The sequence below is a fragment of the Carcharodon carcharias genome, chromosome 15, assembly GCF_017639515.1.
Source record: "Carcharodon carcharias isolate sCarCar2 chromosome 15, sCarCar2.pri, whole genome shotgun sequence".
In the NCBI taxonomy this organism is placed as follows: domain Eukaryota; kingdom Metazoa; phylum Chordata; class Chondrichthyes; order Lamniformes; family Lamnidae; genus Carcharodon; species Carcharodon carcharias.
The window spans coordinates 96,552,747-96,575,752 of NC_054481.1; the positions used below are offsets into that span (position 1 = coordinate 96,552,747).

Genomic DNA, 23,006 nt, shown 5'->3' on the forward strand with positions numbered 1-23,006 from the left:
AAACATCAAAGGTAACCATCTCTGGATTGTTACCTGAGCCATGTGCCAATTGGCATAGGGTCATGCAGATTAGAGAATTAAACACGAGGCTTAAAGAGTGGTATGGGAAGAAGGGAATTCAATTAATCATATCAGCACCCAGGGAAGAGTAGCTATTCCATTGGGATAGGTCCCATTTTTTTTATTCAGTCATGGGATGTGGGCTTCGTTAGTTGGGCCAGCATTTATTGCCCATCGGTAGTTGCCCTTGAGAAGGTGGTGGTGAACTGCCTTCTTGAACTGCTGCAGTCTGTATGGTGTAGATACACCCACAGTGCTGTTAGGAAGGGAGTTCCAGGATTTTGACCCAGCGACACTGAAGGAATGCGATATATTTCCAAGTCAAGATGGTGAGTGACTTGGAGGGGAATTTCCAAGTGGTGGTGTTCACATGTGTCTGCTGCCCTTGTCCTTCTAGATGGTAGTGGTTGTGGGTTTGGAAGGTGCTGGAGAAGGAGCTTTGGTGAATTACTGCAGTGCATCTTGTAGACAGTACACACTGCTGCTATCGTGCATCAGTGGTGGAGGGAATCAATGTTTGTGGATGCTGTGTCAATCAATTCGGCTGCTTTGCCCTGGACGGTATCATGCTTCTTGAGTGTTGTGGGAGTGATAAGTGGGATCTGCACTAATCCAGGCCAGTGGAGAGTATTCCATCACACTCCTGACTTGTGCCTTGTAGATGGTGGACAGGCTTTGGGGAATTAGGAGGTGAGTTACTCATCGCACGATTCCTAGCCTCTGACCTGCTCTTGTAGTCACAGTATTTATATGGCTAGTCGGGTTCAGTTTCTGGTTAATGGTAACCCCCAGGATATTGATAGTGGGGGATTCAGGGATGGTAATGCCACTGAACATCCAGGGGCGATGGTTGGATTCTCTCTTGTTGGAAATATCATTGCCTGACATTTGTGTAACGTGAATGTTACTTGTCACTTGTCAGCCCTAGCCTGGATATTGTCCAGGTCTTGCTGCATTTGGACATGGACTGCTTCAGTATCTGAGGAGTCGCAAATGGTGCTGAAAATTGTGCAATCTTCAGCGAACATCCCCACTTCTGATCTTGTGATGGAAGGAAGGTCATTGATGATGCAACTGAAGATGGCTGGGTCGAGGACTGGGACCAGTGTCCTGGCCAATTGTATAACTAGGGCTGTGGACAGGACTTTAAGCTATGAGAGGGTTTGGGTGAAGGGAGATTTAGAAATCCAAAGAAACAGGCCGAGGCATCAGGACATAATAGCAATGTTGATAGAGCATAGTGGGACAGGAAAGCAGGAAGGGACAAAGTGTTTAACAAAAATTTTACATCATTGAATAAGGTCATTGCAGGGAACAGAAATAATAAAATAAAACTAAAGGTTCCTTATCTGAACCCACAAAGCATCTACACAGAGAGAGATGAATCAGTGGCACAAATGGAGGTAAATGATTTAGATCTAATCGCCATTACAGAGACATGGTTATAAGGTGATCAAGGTTGGGAAATAAATATTCCAGGGTACACATTTTTTCAGAAAGACAGACAGAATGGCAAATGAGGAGGGGCAGTCCTTATAGTAAAGGATGACATAAGATCATTAGTGAGAAAGGATCTGGATCTGGCTCCAGAAGAGCGTGAAGTGGAATCAATATGGGTGGAAATTAGGAATAGTAAGAGACAGAAAACACTTTGGGGGTCTATAAACTTACTTCCACAAGAGTAGTTATACCATTGGGCAGAGCATTAAACAAGAAATTATTGAAGAGGAGTCATGCGGACTCAAAACATTAACTGTTTCTCTCTCCACAGATGCTGCCAGACCTGAGTTTTTCCAGCATTTTTTGTTCTTATTTAAGATTTCCAGCCTCCGCAGTATTTTGCTTTCATCAAGAAATTATCGTAGCTTGTAACAAAGGAAATGTAATAGTTGTGGGGGATTTAATCTTCATAGACTGGGACAATCAAATAGGTAAGAGCGGTCTAGAAGGTAAGTTTGTAGAATATTTTCCTGAGTTTCTTGGAGCAATATGTTGTGGAACTGACTAGGGATAAAGCAATCTTATATCTAATATTGTATAATGAAGCAGGGCTAATTAGTAATGCTATAGTTAAATATCTACTGGGAAATAGTGAAAATAATACCATTTAATTCCATGTTAAGTTTGAAAGCGACATACTCCAATCACAAACAAGAATCTTAAAATTAAACAAAGCCAATTTCATAGGTACGGGGGGTGAACTGGCTACAGTTAATTGGATAAATAGACTAAAAGGTATGGAGGCAAATGAATTGTGAGAAACATTTAAAGAAACAATTCAAAATGTTCAACAAAAATACATTCCATTGAAAAACAAAAACTCATGAAGAAAAACACATCCCTGGCTCACTCAGGAAGTTAAAGATGAGGCTTATAATTTTGCAAAAAAAACAGTAGCAAGTTTGAAGATTGGGAGTGTTTTAGAAGCCAGCAGAGGGCCACCAAAAAAATCGATAAAAAGGGAAAATACAAAATATGGGAGTAAACGAGCCAGAAATATATAAACAGATTGCAAGAGCTTTTGTAAATATATAAGAGAGTAGCTAAAGTTAACGTTGGTCCCTTAGAAGCAGAGACAGGAGAAATTATCATGGGGAATGAGGAAATGGCAGAGACATCAAACAAATATTTTGTATTTGTCGTCACAGTAGAATGCACAAGTTTCATACCAGAAATAGAGGGTAAGCTGGTGACTAAAAAGAGTGAGGAAATTAATGAAATTAATGTCAGCAGAGAAAAAGTATTGGAGAAACTTCAGGGACTAATATCCAACAAACCCCCAGGACCTGTCTTTGCAGACAGAAAGAACATATACACACATTGCGCCTGTTTCAGTTAAACAAAATAAGTGACAGTCATTCGCTGACTCATTTCTCAGGGCAATGCCTTGACCAGAGTCGAACTGCCTGGTTTAAATTTCAAACAATGCTTGGCAGTTAACATCTTCAGCCATCAGTTATGCACTTTCCATGGCAACGCCACTTGCCAACCAATCAGCATTCTCTTCACTTACAGCGTAAATTGTTGTCTTCCCCTTATATTGGCATTCTTGAGTGTCCTGATGCATGCAAGACAAAAAGCTTAGATGTCTCTTTTTTCAGCAATCTCACAAGATGTTAAACTTTATCTTTAATTCATTTATGGGATTTTGGCATTGCTGACAAGGCCAGCATTCATTGTCCAAGCCTAATGATCTTGATCACATGGTAGCGAGCCACTGTCTCGAACTGCTACAGTCCTTGTGGTACGCCCACAGTGCTGTTAGGGAGTGAGTTTTAGGATTTTTAAGCCAGTGACAGTGGAGGAATGGCTATGTAGTTCTAAGTCAGGATGTTTATTGACTTGGAGGGGGCCTTGTGGGTGGTGGTGTTCCCATGCATCTGCCACGCTTCTTATTCTAAATGGTTGAGGTTGCAAATTTGGAAGGTACTGTTGAAGTAGTCTTGGCTTTGCTGCAGTGCATCTTGTAGATGGTACACACTGCTGCCACTGTGTGTTGATGCTGGCAAGAGTGAGTGTATAAGGTGGTGGATTGGTTGCCCATCAAGTGGATTTCTTTGTCTTGGGTGGTGTCAAGCTTCTTCAGTGTTGGAGCTGCACTCATCCAGGCAAGTGAGGGGTATTCCATCATCATAACTCTTGACTTGGGCTTTGTAGATGCTTGTGGACAGGCTTTGTGGAGTCAGGTGGTGAGTTACTAGCTGCAAATTTCCCAGCCTCTGACCTGCTGTTGGAGTCTCAGTATTTACATGGCTGGGTTCAGTTAAGTTTCTGGTCAATGGTAACCCCCAGGATGTTAATGGTGGGGCATTCAGCAACATGTCAGAAATTAGAAATATGCTTCAATAAACATTTATTTAGCAGTCAGCCTGAAATAGACAGTGCTGTAAGTTTTGTTGCACTGAAATCTGCTTAAGCTTTCATTTCTTTAGAAACAAATCAGTGAAATGATTATTCTTATGTGCTAACAGCTGTAGTTAGACCCAAAATGGAGCCATCGTCAAATGAGGTTTCTGCAATAGTGGGAGAGCAACTGGATAGACACTTAAAACAAATACTTCAAAGCTATGTTAGGATTTTCAGTTAGCATTGCTTAATTAAGATGTATGTTGAAATGAGCGTGTGGAAGCAAAATAGAAATTACTTCACTGAACAACCCTACAGTTCAATAGTCTAACAAAGGAATAGACCACTTAGACCGGATAGACATTATGAACACCTCATTAACAAGCCTTACAAACAGCTTTTGGCATAAATAACTGATAGCCTGAACAAAAGAGTCCCTGAAGGCATTTGAAGACCAGAGCTGAGATGGAAGGGAATGATAAAACCTGTCATGGGGAACAGTCTAGTGTCAGATAAGGAAGGAGGATGTAAAGGCCAGACTGATCAATAACAGAAGGTACATGCAAAGTATGTGTAAAGCTCATGGCAGGTGGTTTTTAGCCCATGGTTTAGACAAAGAGCTCAGCATTTAATAGAGGAAACCTTTATGGGACAATAAAGCTCTGTCAATAATCCATCCAGGTTCACCTCTGAAAACGGGTATAAAGTAAGAGACTTTAGGAGGTCGCAGTGTAGTAGTCGGTGAAGAAAAACTCCTGAGGGTGGATCCATGCTAATACTCTTGGGTAGTTTGAGAAGTTGTGAAGACATTAGGCACAGAGGAAAAGAGAAAGAAGAAGAAAGGAAGAGCTGTTCATGCATACCAGCCATTCTGTATGACCTGGACCAGTACTTACTGCTTGTCACAGACATATGCTTTCGCTGAATAACTAGTGTACTATATCCTGACCCAAAGTCTGGCTAAATTCAACCTACCCACCATATTCGGTTCAGTCAATCCTGATTGGTTAGATAACTGATAACAAATTATAAAGATTAAAATGACTACAAGTGGTAATGTTGTTGAATGTCAATGGGAGTGATCAGATTTTCTCTTGTTCTGATCAACTGTACAAATTGTTCAGTTAAAACTGACATACCTGCTGGGCTAAGGAGAAGAGGTCTTGATGCAATGCCAGCACAGCTCTGTAGAAGGCGCCATCGTGTGTGTCTCTTGGAATCATACAAGCGTACTCCTCCATGCTGTCCCAGTGACCTATCAATAAACATGCACAGAGTGTGAAATTATACATATACGCACGATGTTAGCCAAGCTGTTATCTGATGAAGCTTGATTGGTTAAATTACCAGTTATGGTATTCCCCACATTTGTTTGGCTAAGGAAAATAGCCTTTACTTTTGTTGTAATAAAAACAGAAAATGTTAGAAATAGTCAGCAAGTCTGGCAGCATCTGAGAAGAGACAAACACAGATAATGTTTCATGTCGATGGCCTTTCATCAGATTGTCTACTTTTGTTGTTCTATTTCGCTTTTGTAATACTGCTCCTCAAAAATGCAGTCGAGCCTATTATTTTTTCTTGCAGTTGGGCAAATGATTTAACTTGTCCCAGATCAAATCCTGTACATTTACCTTGCTTTGTTAAGTACTGTTCTCATGCATAAATTCCAGAAAATTTCAGTTCCCTGCAAGAATCTGGGTGTTAACAGATCAATTGCCTTAATTATAGTTTACAGAATTCTAGTTTGCATTTAGTTTCTTTTTAAATGATGTCCAGTTTTCAAATGAGAAAAGTAGGGCTCCAAACATCTTCACTGCTTTTTCTTCTTCCTATTGTCAATAAATCTTACTCGTATTCATTATTTTCCCTCTGTAATCTATTTTTCCATAGAAATGGTTGTAAAATCATTTATTTACCATGTTTCTGCTCTTGGGTCCCACTGTTCATTTGAGAATTGGGAGCAAAACTTTAAAAATGGATTTTAAGTGCTTTAAAACAACTCTTCAAAGCTGTTTTCAAGTCAAGTGAAAATTTAGACATTGAAGATTGACATAGTTCCATCATAATTGTGGACAGGCCAATGTTGGACATACACAGGAAGACTTTTGTCAATGAATATACTCATCAACAGGGCCTGGACGAGTAATGCTGGCAATGGAAATAAACAAGGTATTAAGTTAATATTTTCAAATTCTACTTATTTGGGTTGACTAAAATAAACCAAAACTATAAATGTGAAAATAAGGGTTTTTCAATTATGAGATTTCACAAAATGGGAGCTTTATGACTCTCATTTCTGTGGATTACTAGTCACCCTGCACCCTGACAACAGTAAAAGGAAAACTTAGAATCTAAAGAATGAAATTTTTCTGTAATTTCAGCAAGCAGCATGATATTATAGTCTGGAGCCCGCCGGCTGCTAATGGTCTTTTCATGAGTAATCAATGGCAGCTCTCAGTGAGTGAAAAATATCCAATCTGAGGTTGTTTTTATGGTGTAGTGAAAACAAATGAGTGTTAGTAACTTCATAATACATCATGTTCTATACATCAAAGCAGGGCAGTTTGGAATCTGCATCAACAAAATTACTAAAGGTTTCCACTGAATCTAGACTCCTTACTTTTAGTTTTCAATTTTCCCCTTTTCAAAAAATGCTTTGTAGAGTAGTCAAAATATACAGGGCACACATTATTTATTTATGAGGGTATGAAATCCTTCCTTTTCCCCTGCAATCCTCAATCATTTGCCTGGACCACCCATGACATAGCAGCCAATGTGAGAGGTGAGTAAATTAATCCTAAATCTTCACAAATATTATTGCAAATCAGCTCCTTGCAATTATGTGACAAGGACTTCCCTTCTCCTCCGCTCCCACAATTTAGCAGAGTGGTGGAAGAAATGAAACTGTGCACTTCACACTACCCTGTGGCGCCTCATACTGGTGCTGCAATGCACTGCACTGTTCACAAGCCACACTTTATTCAAGAGTTTGGTTATTCTGTCAAACTGCCTTGTATTGTGATTACTGCTCGAATTTCAGATTAAAAGAATCACAGTTCATGAAAAAATAAATCAAGGAACAATGCTGAACAAGGGGATGTGGAGTAAGGCAAACTGCCCCTTGCTCCATACACTGTATCTTATTACAAACAATGTATGCAATAACTATTAAACTTAATAGACCAACTTTAACATCAGACTCTAAACCACGGATGCCCCTTTTGATTTTAGCTTTACCTAGAGAGTTAGAATGTGGAACTTGCTACCTCAGGAGTAGCTGAGGCAAATTGTATAAACACATTGAAGGTGGATGCTGGATAAGTGTATGAGGGAGAAAGGACTAGAAGTCGTGCTCATAGAATGAGATGAAGCTGAATGGAGGACTCTGAAACAAACATCGCTATTGACCAGTTGGGCCAAATGGACTGTCCGTGCTGCAACTTGTATGTAATCCCATGTAACAATCAGGCAGAAGCTGACATTTAATAGGAAACCACAATAAATAAAGATCAACTTCAAATGAAGATACAAAGCTACATATAATTAAATATAGATCATAACACACACCAATTATACTTTGTTAGCTCAGCACTCGAGTCTCTGGTGTTTGCTATTGAGAAATGTCATATTGATGAGGCATCACAGTAGTTGCATCTTTGCACAATGCAAAGTCATCTTTATCAGGCTGATGAACTGTAATTTTGTTATAGTACACACTTGAACTAAAGGCTAGTTACAATTTAAAGCTTGAGTCAAATTTATTTTCTCTCCTACACACAAATTCTACTTTTAGTGTAGAAACTCATTAGAAAAAAAATCCCAGAACATGCTGATTAAAATTAACAAATGAAATGGAAGTGACAATGCAAATTACACGTTATCTATCCCCTCTGATACTTGAAGGTAATCACATACCTAGTCCCCATGCAGCTGCAGCTGCCATTCTTGCCATTTTTGCTTGTGTGATTTCACACACCATCGTCCATTTTTCACAACACTGTTGATGGAGCTGTCCCCTGAAAGAACAGGTGCAGCAAGTTTAGACAGCTGAAATACCCATTTATCTTTTTTAAAAAAAAAACCTTGAATGTTATTGATTTCCATGTTGGTTCACAGTTTTGGACATTATTCCTATTCACCTTTTGCAAAAACATTCATTGATATCATTCGTCCATTGATATATGCTGGTATAGTTGCACATATGGGCACAGTCGTGTTACAATCTTTACAATTGCTGGTGTTAATGATGGTTATTGGGTGACTGAAGCAGCAAGAGTGCCCTGGGGCACCTATCTTGTCCAGAAATGCAGTTAGGTTAGGTTGTAATATATCATAGAGAAGGAAAGATTACTTACCGTGTAAAGAGGGAGTTCTCATCATTCTTCTACTAATATGCATCCTCTATATATCTTGGAACCATAGCCTAGCTTGACAGTTTTGGAAGTTTTGTTGAGCATGCATATTAAAGCACCATCTGGACATTGTATATATATGCTGATGTAGGCTTTCTCCTATTCCCACACAGTATGAGGCCACATGAGTTGTACTATTATGTCAGTTTGTTTTGACCTAAAGCTAAGAGGGCCGCTTTAATGCTCTCTGGTTGCACACATAGCAGCACACTGGCCTGTGATATGCCCAGGAAATGACCTAGAAGTAGCCACTATAGGCTACAATCAATTGCTACGCTAGAACTTGCCATTAGTCCAGTTGCCCCGCAGATAGATGCTCCACCCGGTCAGGGATACATTTTTGGCTACTGTTGGCAACTGGGAACGGTGTCAAAATGGATCCCTTCCTGGCCACTGTATGTAGTTCAGGGCTAGGACACGGATGAGTACTATAAACAGGTACAAAGGGAGAAAAGCTTTGCATCGAATTGTTCAGAACATTATCCCTTGCTTGACTTTTCAAACTGAATTAATTTCCAGGTGTCATAAAAATATAATTTTCATAATATTGTGATTTATTCTAAAGGTAGGTCAATAGCGGGGTTTGGATAGTGTGTGTGTGGGATTTAATTGAATTGGAGACATTTGGTCTGGAGATTTTGAGTTATCAAAAGGGGAGCTAGGTTTGAAATGCTAATACGTAAACATGGCTAAAGTTTTAGAACCTGAGGTGTAAGGAAAATTTGTACTTTTGGATAAACCAGAGTAGTGTGAATTTCAAGGAGATGGTAAGATGTTACACTTAGTCAGCAGAAGCTAAGCCAAACAGTGTGTTTATTTTTCCCAAAGGTTACTGATAATGAAACTATGAAAAGATTTATATTATGAGAAAATTAAAGTTGCAAAAACATATGGGAACAATGGAATTTGCATTAAAAGGGAGAAACATGTATAAAGGAGATGAGGTTATGTGTAAGGCAATCTAAGATCTAACACAAGTGTGAAAAGCCTCTAGCCTCTGTGCATCAAGTTGCTGCCTATAGGAACCAAAGCTAAGAAAACTCACTTTGAATTTCACTGTCCAAGGTATTGCGTGCTTTGCCTGGGTCTATTTGTTTTTACTATTGCCTTAAGGAAGGTACAAGTCAGAGCTAGATTAATTAGGGGATTTAGGAGTTATTATAGTAGTAATTTATAGGCCTATGTATGTGCTTAAAACCTTTTCGTTTATTAATAAATGCTTGATTTAGTTTTGTAAAAAATCCTCAATGTCTTGGTGGACTAATTAGTACGGAATTTAAGGCAACAGTTGTGGCAGCTGTTTCAAGTTTCCCTCTGGGATTTGAGCAGCTTGGCATTTACCATCTGCTGTGCCATAACACAGGCTAGAAACTGAATAGAGTATCTGCTTGAGTTCAACTAGCAAACTTTTTCTTCATATGTATATGCAACACTGAAAGAAACAACAACATTCTGCACCTCCTTTCTATAGTTTCATGAGAATATTTTTATTTTTCTCTCTCAACCCCCAAAGTAGATGTACTCCTACAATGTATGGGATGAAGTTAACATTCCAAGGTTAATGCATTAATAAACAGCTCTAAAGCCAGACATCTTTACATATATTCTATATACTGGTTAAATTGTATACACATCACTGATTTTATATTTGCGCTGTCAGTGTCAAATGAATGGTACTCGCTGTACAATACACTTCACGCCCATAGACCTTCTGTATATTTTTCACTGGTTATTAGAAATCAATTTCAGCACAGCACCTGCCCCACTGGATCTGGGACCTGTGTGAACAAAGCAAGCAATGATGTGGCCCCTTAACCAGATTGAAGAATCTTTCCTGAGGCTTGCAGAGACTGAACCAGGATGTGTAAGTTAGAATATTTAATTCAATGCCAAATCTTGTACCAAAAGTGAAATTGAGGGGGAAGATGACATTGAGAGAGGTAAGAGTCTCAAGAAAAGTAAAAAGATGTATTTTTTAAAAATCACCAACAACAATTAAAGCCTGAAGGAACGTGATTGCACACTTAGAAAAGTTTTCACTGCCAGGGAGATACTTTGGCATTAATTAAACTTAACATGCTGTTAAACTTATACTTGAGGGATAAGTCCCTACTAGTTCTGGCATGTTTAATGGGAATCTAGTAAGTACTGAAAATTCACATCCTTTCATGTATGTCTATTGGAAAGATACTGTTATATTGAAGCTTTTGGAGGAGCAAAGCAACTCAAAGTACCTTGCTGATTTCTACATTTAACTGAACATATGGGGACAGCGGACATCATCTAATTTACTCAATAACAGAGAGCGCTGACTGCCTCATTGTTATTCCCGCCTCAAAATAAAGGCTCATATCTACATCCGGCAGTTATTCCTGCCTCAAAATACAGGCTCATATCTACATCAGGCAATTTTTAAAAATAAAAAATCTAATTCAGCAATTTTGGTGATGAATCACTGCATAACATATATCAGTCGGGATATATACTGATTTGATCTACATCAACTATTATCACTATATCCCCATCAACAGGATGAATGTAGACTAGTTTCCAGAATCAAAAAGGTCCCTTCAAGTGTCTTGGTATTCATTTTTGAACAATGCTCTATTCGGTGTTCTCAACTTAGTCATGAGAACACACAAAAACATAATTTAACATGGATTGAAAGATTAAGTAGAAAATCAGTGCCAGGACCCACAGGTGATGGTATCTAGTATGAATTAAACATGTCACTAGTTTAGATTTGGCACTGCCTCTGATTAGTTCCAGGAGAGTAATTTTCCCATGTGGAAACAGATGGCTGCTGTTTGAGAGCAGTGCCTCAGACCTCTATGCAAATCTTTATTGACAGTAAAAACAAACTGCAGTCATTTTAATTTTACACATCAAAAGGAGTCAAAAATAAGAGGTTCTGTAACCTTCCAACACAAACACCTGTGACATTTCATCACCATGTGATAGATAACTTTTAACACGTACAGATGACCAGATTAAACATGGGTCTCTAGAAAACTCAGGAAAGATAAATGCATCACATGTGCTAAATATTGCAAAAAAACAACTGTACTCAGCAAGGTCAAATTAAATGCTATGATTTACCTCTGGAAAATTTTGTTTGCGCTCACAATAACTTAGAAGCTGCAAACATTCTGGAAAGCCAGAATGAACTATATTAAAAAATCTTGGTGGTATTTGAAATGAACCCATACAGTAAATAGAAGGTCGGTGCATTTCTGACACCAGCATAGTGCAGATATTGAACAGATCGGATGGCCTGCAGCCTAAGGGCAGCAACATTGGACTAAATAGCACATCGCAATTGGATGCTAGTAGTAATGGCTGTGAGATACATACAAATACAACACTAAATAGAACAGTAGAGGAACAACTGAAGAGTTATTTCTTCTCTAATTTAGTTTAAAATTCAGAACCTAACTCCTATAATTTACATATAAGCATGGAAATTTCAAGAACATGGTGAGGTGGTTTAATATTCATTTACTTTCCCCTTCAGTTTCTCCCTTATTCTTCCTTTCCTCAAAGTGGTAGATTTTGTGGCTGTAGAAAGTCCTCCACTACCTCAGTCAGATCCTCATTCAATGATTTTGGAGATGAACCACCCCAAGACAAAAAATTAATTGTAATATAAATTGCCTTAATCTTCAAGTGAACAGTTTTAAACCAGATCAGATCAATGCTATCCCTGGAATCAGGCAAGAATTTTTGGTAAGCTACGTCGTTTTTATGTTGAGAACAATTATGTAGGACAGTACAACTGCACTGGAAGCCAAATGCTATCGAATAGGTTGAAAAATAAATTGATAAAATGGACAGAGAACAGTACAGGACACCAAGGTGGAAAAGAGATGGAGAAAAGTTCAACAAAAAGCAATTTTTATAATATAATTCTATAATTGAGCTTAAAAGCTATAGCTTATTGGAAGATGGGAAGAGTGAGGAAAGCAAAGAGTTTCACAGTTTTAATGCCTTGAGAAATAATAATTTATAGTAGGGAAAGGTAGAATAAGTCTCAAAATTCAACAGAGGTGGGTGGGGGGGGCACAATGGGCAATGGGGGCTTGGAGGGGGGTGGTGTAGAGGGGAAGGAGGAAGGAGATACAGGGGATAATGGGCACTGGTGGGGTTGGAGATGGGTGGGGGGAGACAACGGCAGGCAGAGGGGAGACTGAGGGTGGGGAAGCTGGAGCCTGACATGGAAAACTAAACCACAGAGACAGAAAGGGGTGGATGGGAATCGAACTGAATGAATGTGAGGGGATGCACGCTGACTCCGAATACAAGTGGGGGTTGTGTTAGTGTGGCACAAAAGAGATAGTTTGCACAGAGATTCATCGAGGTGGGGGTGGGGAAAGGCTTGCATAAAAGGAACGGGTTGCACAGAGACTGATGGAGGGTTGTGGGGGGAGGGAGACAGTCATCATCAGTAAAAAAGGAACAGACCAGCTCATTGAAAGATAGTCATAGTCCCGATTCTGGGGCCAAGAAGTTGTGTTGAGAGAAAGGCAATCCTGGGGTTTTGCAGGCCATGTTCTGGGGCTATGCATGGCATGCACCTCGTATCCTGCTTCATTGAGGGCAAGGACTCTGTGGTCAATCAGAATAAGGCACAGCTAGATGTGCAGGGCATGGTCATGGTCTTACAGTCAGTGGCCATGGGCTTGATTTGGTATTGGGCTGAAGGTGGGATGGTCATGGTTGGGGGAGGCATCTGCAGCCTGTAAATGGGGTATACAAAATAAAGAGGGGGATATTCAAAGCTCTCCTGAGGGGTCTCCTCTGTACATGACCATGCACAGAGCCTTGAGATGGGGAGGGGTGATATCCACATGGCAATTCAAGTGGGAGGATTGGAAAGTCAACCACAATTACAATAGGATCCAGGATTACTGGGGGAGACTGGAGAATAACCGGAGAGAGCTCTACCTGCACATCGTGGGGTTCCAGGAAGACTGAAGGGACCTGAATACTGATAGGCAGAGGGTTGAAACTGGACTAAGAATAAAAAAGCATCACCACCATCTTGAAAGCACAAAGTTGTTGCATAGTTTGAGCTGGAAACGGGAAAAGAATCTGCACAGGAGAGGTCTGAGTCAGTGTGGGAGCAGCCCAGGACTCCACTCAGGGGCCCTTTCAGGGGACACCCTAAAACTAATTAAAGTCTCAGCACTGAAATAGAGTCAAAGCTGAGAGAAAAGAGGAAGACTTCTTTGAGAAGGTGCAATTGGAGCTATTGCCTTTTCTTGCGCTACTACGAGAGACCGTAAGAGCCCTCGGCTTCACAATACAGTCGCTCCATTTGAGGTTTAACAGAGAAGTATGTGAGAATGAAAAATGCATGCAACCATTAAGGGAACACAGCTGCTGAACATCTGCCAGATCATCAATGAAAGCCTCTAACGTGCTTTCGCTAATTGGCATGGATGACAGACCAGAGGGAATCCAGTCATAGCTGAAGTGCAAGTTCAGATGGATCAGCATACAAGATCATAAGATTACAGGCATACCTTTGGTAAGGTGGCACATTTCTTGAATGTGTCCAACCCTCTCCCTACCTCTGTGGGATTGAGATGTCAAACATGAGGGTTGGCATCATGATCACCTAGATTTGAGAGTGTGCACCTCAGCTGGAAAGATGTATCAGCGAAAAGCCTTCCCTAGAATACAAGGTGCAATCAATTGCACACATGTGATATTGAGAGCTCCATGGGACCAGCCCCTGATGTTCATTGGCTGTTTGTAAGTGGGAGGTCTACTTTATTTGCCCAATGTTCATTAATCTCTTGCATCTATCAGTCCCCAGGGGAGCCTGTGCTCAATGCTGCTTTCTTGATGGCAGTGATCTGATTGAGGAGAAGGGCCCGGCGCCTTCTAACCCAGCTTCGAGAGGAGGCCCCGCCTCAGGTCCAGGGGAACCGCAGCAACACCAAGAGGATGAGGAGGTTAGACCCATCCCATGGAGGCGATTGCACAACAAAGGGTCTTCCTACCTGGAGATGAGCGACAGACAATGCCCGCTTGTCAAGAGATGTGGAGAATCATATCAGCGACATTCACTAAAGTCTCGTGGATTGGGAGGACATTCCCTGCCAGCCTCCCTGAAGGTCACCAGCATTCCAGGGATCCACAAGACTATGCAGCATCTCATAGTCCTTGGCACATAAATGTATCAAGGTGACAGATGCCCTCTACAGTAAGGCTCATCATTATGTGAACTTCACACTCGATGAAGCTAGCCAGGCTGCTAGATTTCTGGGATTTGCAGCTATCTCAGCCTTCCCTAGAATACAAGGTGCAATCAATTGCACATGTGATATTGAGAGCTTAATGGGACCAGCCCCCGATGTTCATCAACAGGAAAGGGTTCCACTTCGGGAACGTTCCACTGGAGTGCAATCATCAGGAGCACGTCATGCACATTTGTGCCAGGGAGTTCTCATCACTTGTACATCCTGAGTGTCTCATGTATTTGGAGGGCCTCAATTATAGGGATGGTTGCTTGAGGATAAGGGATACCTGCCCAAACAATGGCTAATGGCACCCGTGCGTTTTCCTCTGAGTCTTTCGGAGCAGACACGAAACGCGGTGCCTAAGGTGAAACGATCCATCATCAAGCAGACCACTGGCATCTGAAGATGCGCTTCCGATGTTTCGACTGCTCAGGTGGAGCTCTGCAGTACTTTCCACAGAGGGTGTCCCATCATGGACTGCTGCACCCTTCACAACCTGGTGCTTCAAAGAGGGGATCCCTTACCAGAGGGAGACATGGAGGAGGCTGAGAGCTCCTAGGACAATAAAGAGTGGGAACCTGAATTGGGAGATGAGGGTTGGCTTCCATGTGAGGATCCCATCGAAGAAGCATGACGTGAAAGGCTTGCCCAAGTCACACTGATAGCCACAAGATTCCAGGAGGATTAAGGTACAGGCCACGTGACACAGTCCTTCTGTCCTTTAGTGCCAGGCCAGTGCACTGAAAGACCTTTACAACCAGTGACATTGAGAGCAAGTTCAGCATTCGATTTGCACCTTCAACTCTCATGATTCACCAGGCCCTAATATTTCAAAAGGTTGGCGGCGAACCCTGTATCTGTGCGCTCTGGGAAGTGAAAGTGGGCACAACAACGCAAATGCTGCAAAGGACTTGATGCAGTCGTCGCCACCATTATGAGAAACTTTCAGCCAACACGGAGATGCGTGCATGTTTGGAGGGACCAACATGACTGCAGACCTTGTGCTTTGGCACTACTATTCTTATTTTAAGGGGCAATTACAGGTACCCCTCCAAGGCTAGTGAGCATGCCTAACTCCATTTGTCTTGTAAGGAGCTTGGTTACAAATGCATTTTGCAGACATTTTCAATAAAGAGTTTGCCACATCTCCCTGCCATAACACAAGGGCAGAGTAACTATCATGAGTCAGCTGCATATCACATGAAAGTGAGGCTCACAAAGGAAGGCGATCACTGAGTGGAAGCATGGCTCACTCTCGCAATAAGAGGGCACATAGATATACATGCATGATGCTTTCAAATGATGAGACCATTCTCATGAACAGCAAATATATTTACAAAGTGCATCATATAAACAGTGATTGAACACCCATGACCCAGAAGTGATGTCAAAGCTTCTTAATTTTTCTAACCTTACCACTATGTCGAAGTGCATCCCTGACATCCGCAGCAGAGGTGGAGGCAGCCTTCTGACTGCTACACCCTGTTATCTTTGATGATTTTGGCGGGTCTCTCTCAAGGGCTGAGAGTTGGAGGGCCCCTGCCTACTTTGGGTATCCTGCTGTGGGTCGGGTGTACCCTCCTCGGCCCGTACAGCTGAAGGTGTTGGGCTCACAGTCAGAGGGAATTGGGTAAGGCTGGGTACTGTCGGAGTCACCAGGGTGGATGGCCCAGTTTTCCAATTGCTGGTCCCCTTCCCTGTGGGTGCCTGAGTACCCCTCCCTGACTCTCTGAGGAGAAGGAGCACCTGGAGGGAGGTCAAAGTGCCCTGTCCCCCTCTCACCTAGCCATTGATGGGTCCCACCAGTGCCTTTAGTGATGGAGTGCAGGTCCGAGTGCAACTCCGGCAGGGTCTGCTGGACCAAGGTTTCCAAGGTAGTCGCCACCCTTCCCATGGAGACCTCGCGGTGCTTGTATGGACTCTAAGATGGAGGTAGATTGATTCCCTTGCCTAACAAGAATCTAAGGGGATAGGGAGTAGGTGGGATTGAGGAGTTAGTAATATAAACAGATCAACCTTGATCTTATTGAATGGTGGAGCAGGCCCGATGGGCTGAATGGTCTACTTCTGCTCCTATTTCGTACGTTCATTTGTTAGTATGACTCCTTCATCCTTCATTCTAGTCTTTTGACTGCCTCTCGTAATTCTACCTAATTTTCCACCATCTGTGATATGGACCTTTTCAGAGGCTCATCATCAGATTCAGCGGTTGCCTGATCTCCAGCAGCCCTCCGAGTGCCAGACACTGGGCTGTCACTGCCTCAGACTGCCGTGGAGACATGTCTGTGAAATGTTCCATAAAATATAACTCCAAGCTTACTCTATAACTATGACCAACTGAGGTGTGTGTGTCTCTAAGCTGTTGTAGGGTGCAGATGAATGCAGTGATGGATTTTCTTCAAATGGCTCCTCAGCATCCCCCTCTGAGGTGGCCTGGAGGCTGGGCTTATGTTGGATCTGGTGGTCTGTCTGGACTTGCTGGTTTCTGTGAAAGAGAGCAGATAGATTTAGTTCATGAACAGGCTGAACATGACATTGCATGTCACTAACTGAAAATGTCAGGATTTGATCAACTCACGGAGGGTTCATCCGTACTGGCTTGCTGGGAGAGGCCGGTCTTGCCTTCCCCACAGGAGCAATCTTTGTCCTTGCCCGCCAACTCTGTGGCATCCTCCTTGAATTTGGACAGCTCCAGGATGTCCTCCTGTTTGGGATCTCTCCCTCTTGTTGTGGACAACCTTGGCTTGAATGAAGACAAATGGATGGAATGTGGTAAGAGATGGAGGAGAGGTTGGGAAGTCTGCATGCCTGCAGTTTGTGCTGAGCCTTCCCCAGTCAGGGCTGAGGATGGAGTTGTGCAGCGTGATAGGTAAAATGCTGGTGATGTTAAAGTGTCTGTGAGACAATCAATCAGTGATGTGTCCCCTGCTAATATTGTGAGAGATCCCTGAGCATTGTAACCCTGTGAGTGCATGATGCCATGATGAAGATGTGAGATTGGAGTGAACTGAAGGTTGACTCACTCTGGCGGAGTGGATGAGATCATTCATCCTCTTCCTGCACTGGACTGCAGTTTCTCAGGTGGGTGACCGACAAGCTGGCCTTTCTTGCAACCGCCTCCCAGGCTGGAGAGCCTCCTGGAACCACCCCTTGGGTAGAGGACATCCTAAGTGCTTGCGGACTCCATGGATGAGGACTTTAAGAGAGTCATTACTGACCATTGGTGCAGCTTTCTTCTTGGACGCAGCCATATTGGGATATCTCCTCGATGCAGCTGGGCTGCAGAGAATGAATGTGTATGTTTGGGTGGTATTTCAGTATGGCACCCGGACCTTCCATCCCATTAGCTCGTGGCAGGGCAGACAAATCAGTGCCCATCGTGTGATTCAAAGAGCTACTCGCTGATGCACACTTAATGAGCTTGAGTGTATGAAATCAGGTGCTTATTCCCACCCTGCCACTCAGCTGAAAACGTGCTGCGAAACCCACCCGCCTCCGCACTTAAGTCTCAAATTGGAAAATTCCACCCTAGGATTCAGAAACGAGACCATTCTAAATCTTACCAGTGCCTAACTGGAGACATAAAATAGTTCTTTTCAGTATGTTGCTTGACAGCTTATGGTAAGACTTAGCCTTGAATGGCATGCCATACTGAACAGAACTTAGCAGGCAAGTTCTGACAAAAGGTCATTGAGCTGAAACATTAACTCTGTTTCTCTCTCTGCAGATGCTGCCTGACCTGAACATTTCCGGCAATTATAATTTTGATTTCAGATTTTCAGCATCCCCGGTATTTTACTTATGTAAGCCTACTCTCATGCTTGTCTGTTGTTTCTGCACATTCATTACCAGCTCTCCACACGTGGGTCAATCAAAGGCACTATTACCAGCTGCTTGGCTTGATTTCCACTCCTTTGAGAAACAGAAAGCATGTCAGCCAACTCTCAGTTGACAGGCAGCATGAGCAATGACCCTTAGTGAAGGCTCAGTTGTATAAGGTCCAGCAGCTGGCAAGGCACTCACCCGCACTTAGTGAAACAGCAGAAATGTGTTTTCACATGTGGTCACCCTAAAAGAAATTGTTCTGGGAGCTGAAAATAGACCGTGAGGCATGGCAATTCTTAGAGAGAAGGGTGAGGTCATTGATGTGGGACAAGGAGGAAATGAACAATAATGAAGAGACAGGTGTATGTTACAGATTAGATTACCAGTGGCTGATTCCAATGTAAACATTTTGCCCAAAGTAATTGAGCATTATGCAGTGCAATGAAACCTTTTAAATGCATAATGTTCAGATGGCTTTCAAGCTTCAAAGCATTAAAAAGCAAATGGTATGACAAATTAGGAGAAAAATTAAAGCAGTAATCTGATTTGGCTAAAGCTACTGTACCTCTTAACTCACTATCTATTAGCAGTTTTCATAAACATACCAGTTTATTTCATATTGCAAAGCATGCTTCAAGCTGATTAAGCTCATTTCTAGTTCCAGTAGACATACTGAATGAAACATCACAATCATACAATTTTCATTGTAAAATTTCCTAACAGTGATGCTCACATCAAAGTAAATACTATAACCAGAGCCAGTGACTGATCAAGTTAAATGCCCTTTTCTTTTACATTCTCTTGGGAGAATGGCCAGTGTTTTGGGAATGCTTTGGCAACTTGATCCATTTTCCCTGGAAGTTGCTTATTCTATACAAAGTGCCTGCTTTGTCCAATAATCAGGGTGGTTGTTTAGAGCAATTGAATAAGTTAAATGCTGTTCCTATGACAAGAAATTCTGGTGTTATGGAGTTTGCATTCTGGGATTCTACCATTTTTTAAAATTTAAAAATGAAAACTATTCACTTGGCTGTTACTAGTCTGAAAATAATCACTACACAAAGCACAGAAGTAAAGAATCAAAGAATTAAGAGGCACAGCTTATCAGATGGAAAACCGGATGGCTATTGAATGCACGCTTGAAGCATCACGAGATAATTGTTTTGCTTAAATTGAGGATACACAATTCTACAGATACGAGAAGTTAATCGATGGCCATAATCTAAGTAATAACAATGTAAGAGCACAGTTAGTGTGTTTAAAAAAAGTTATACTTATTATTGAAATGCACATTATTAACACATATGGAATGGGAAAAGTACTGAAAAACATAATTAGTTGAAAGCTCTTACAAGCTTGAGCAGTCTAAAATGGGCAAAAACTGACCTATGGTGACATGGATTTTGAAAAACTTAAATTTCATTCACAAACTTAAAATTCTTGTCTTTGTCTTCAAGTACTTCTGTGGCTTTATCCCTCCCTAATTCTGTAACCTCCGCCTCAGAAATTCTCCCTGTGAACTCTGTTCCTCTGAGTTGGGTCTCTTGTGCATTTCCCTCCTTTGCTTCACCATTGGAAACCATGGCTTGATTGCCTAAATTCTACTCTCTGGAATTTTCACTCTAAACCCTCCGCTCCTCCAACTTGTTCTCCTGCTCTACCTCTTTGACCAAATTTTTGACTACTACTTTTCCTCATACAAAAAGCTTCTTCTTTGGCTCAACATCCATTTTCCTCAGCCTCAATGAAGCATGTTGGGATGTACCTTTATTTTAAAGGTGTCAGATAAATTCAAAATGTTGTGTAAATTTCTAATCTTCAAAAGTCGGAATGTACCTCCACACAAAGTGCCAATTGCCAAATTGGTAATTACAATTTTCACAATTTCTGTCTTGGCTTCCTAAGACTGCTGTTTCTTGATAAGCAACAACAGTAGGATTGAAACTGATCATATGGCTCATAACCAGAGTAAAATGAAGACACTTTGAAGTAGCATGCAAGTATTTAATTAAGAAAGATGTAACAAAATTGCTGGTTGAGAACAAGATTTTTTAATTGTTCTGCATGTATAATAAGGTTTATTTAAAGAGCTTTTGGGGACAATGTCAGTTTGTTGATTTGAGTGTCATTTCTGAGCTATTCTGTTCATCACTTATACACTGAATTTCTGAATTTTCGCTGGTTCTCCACTACCTATAAAATGCACTGATCTATTTTATTTTTTATACACTTTCACAGATACAATTTGCTTTAATTTTCAAAGCAGGTAAATGGCTAAGTGTATATTGGATCTTATTTAAATTATTTTTGTGCAAAGTAATAGTTTTAAATAAGTGTTTTTATCTCCTGTTTTCAAGGCTGCATGAAAAATATTGGATAATGTATTACAGGATAAATGCAGTTCAGGGAAATTAGCACCAGTGAAACAGTCTTGAAGTAGGGAAGATGGCTGCAGCGAATATAATGGCTAATCTCCTCCAAACTTTCTCTAACTATTTTTCTGAAGATATTTGAAAATTGCAGCACAGGAACATACCAACATCAATTTCCATTGAAGCTGATGTACAGTTTTTTCTGTGTTATTATCCACCCATCAGATTTTTCTTCCTCCGCTTTTACACTCAATTTCTCCTTTAATTGCTGCCTGGACAAAGCTGTCAGGTCTTTCTTTCCAACGTCTGTACTTGGCTATCTTTCTCTTGCTAACCGTACTTAGCAACCCTTTTGGTTCCTATGCTACTCTTGATCAAATCTGCTCATTTGTTTTGCTGTCCATCCAGCTGATTCTGAACATTCCCTGCTGTTACCCACATTTCAGAAGCTGTTCTCCTCTCGTCCTCTTTCTTCACAGTCCACTTCTCAGTCACAGAGTGCAACACTCCACACTAGTGGCTGTACTAGATTTTTTTTCAGCTTCATGCAGATGCTTTTGGACTTCCAGAAGTTATTTAAGTCACTGGTCATGCCACTTGCCGTAGATAATCTAACCTGGATTTCATTCTTGAATGTAATTTTGGTGTTTATCATCGAGCCAATGTACTTGAAAATGCCCAGTGCCTCTGACTTCACATTTCTAATATTGACTTTTCCATTGCCAGAGCCAAAATGTTGGTCTTTGCCTCATTGATGTTCAGTCAAAAAGACTCTGTGTCTTCTGACTAGGCCAACCATAGTCTCTTCCTTTGTTCGGGCTGAGTGTGGTGTCATTTGCATACCTGAGATTCTATATGCTGCAAACTACTAAAATGCAACCACATCTCTCTAGTAGCTCTTCCTGCACATCCTCGTCATCTTCTCTCCCACAGCCTTAAACAGCACAGGTGACAAAACACACCCCTGTCAGACTCCCTTCTCATACTGGAATTGGTTTGTATGTCCATCAGCAATTCTGACAACTCCTGAAGCCTTTCTGTATAGCTCTTGGATTAACCACACAAAATGTTTGGGTACACCAAAATCTAAAATTGTCTTCCATACAGCATCATGCTGGACAGTATTGAAAGCTTTGGTATAATCTATGAACATGAAGCAAAGCTTGGCATCCTGCTTATTTTCACATTTCTCCATGAAATTTCTGAGCATAAGCATAGTGTCAGTTGTACCTTTTACAAGAATGAAGCCAAACTGATCATCTGCCACTTCTCTGTTCACACGAGGGCTACTCTCTGCCTGATGAGATCAAGTAGTACTTTAGATGTATGATTGATGACGCCTGGCATACAATGTTTTGGACAGTCCTGTGTGCGTGCTATCTAGGGCACTGCAACCATCTCAGATAAAGTCCATTTGCAAGGTCATTCACCTGTTGCCCATATATCAATAATCTCTCACTGTATCTACTACTGTTTCACCTCCCAGTTTTATTGCTTCTGCTGGTATCTGATCTTGTGCTTCTGCCTTTCCACTCATGATGTTCTTTATAGCTTTTCTTACCTCATCTTTCCCGGACTAGCTCAGGTTCAGGTTTTTCTTTTAACTTCCAATTTTCATCATTTATCTTTTCTACATTCTGCAATTTCCTGCAATAATTTTCCCATGTCAGCCTGATCTTGTCCTCATCATATAAGTTTCCATTTTTGTTCTTGATACCTATTCCGGAGTTGGCATACTTCTTTCCAGCTATGACCTTGACTAGTGAATATACTTTTTTAGTGTTACTATTCTTGAAAGCTTCCTCTGCCTCATCAGCAGCTTCCTCATAATTACATAACATGAAAGTCATCAATGCAAAAAATAATGTTAGTTTTTTGTGATAAGTCAGGCTACTGATTTAAAGTTTACATGGAAAAAATAATTATTTTATGAGAATAAGATCTCCAAGACTGAAAAAAAGAACTCGACTTAAAATGGTGTTCAATAAGTCCAAAGGCCTAGATTCCACTTGTCAAGGTTGCACATTTCATTGCATGGGACTGAAGTATACATGCATGACCATTCCTTTCCCAGCTCAAACTGAATTCCTCTAATTAGGTTTCAATTCCACTTAGAGCACCAAAATAGCCCTGAACAAAATTACATTCCCTATGACTGCAACCATGTGCATTAATCTTCCTATATTTACCTGCAGTCTTTAATACAACTAGCTATACTATTCTACTCTGACACCTCTCCTCGT

General features: G+C 41.2%; 1 protein-coding gene across 4 annotated transcripts in view; it reads right to left on the reverse strand.

Moving 5' to 3' along the window:
• Window positions 1–23,006, reverse strand: part of mtor (mechanistic target of rapamycin kinase) — a 367,630-nt gene that overhangs the window by 111,428 nt on the left and 233,196 nt on the right. For all 4 annotated transcript variants that reach the window (XM_041205820.1, XM_041205819.1, XM_041205818.1 and 1 more), the window contains 2 exons: window positions 7,822–7,922; window positions 5,046–5,161 (listed from right to left, as the gene is read on the reverse strand). In XM_041205820.1, coding sequence (XP_041061754.1) covers window positions 5,046–5,161; window positions 7,822–7,922 — 217 coding nt within the window. The remainder of the gene's footprint in view (window positions 1–5,045; window positions 5,162–7,821; window positions 7,923–23,006) is intronic.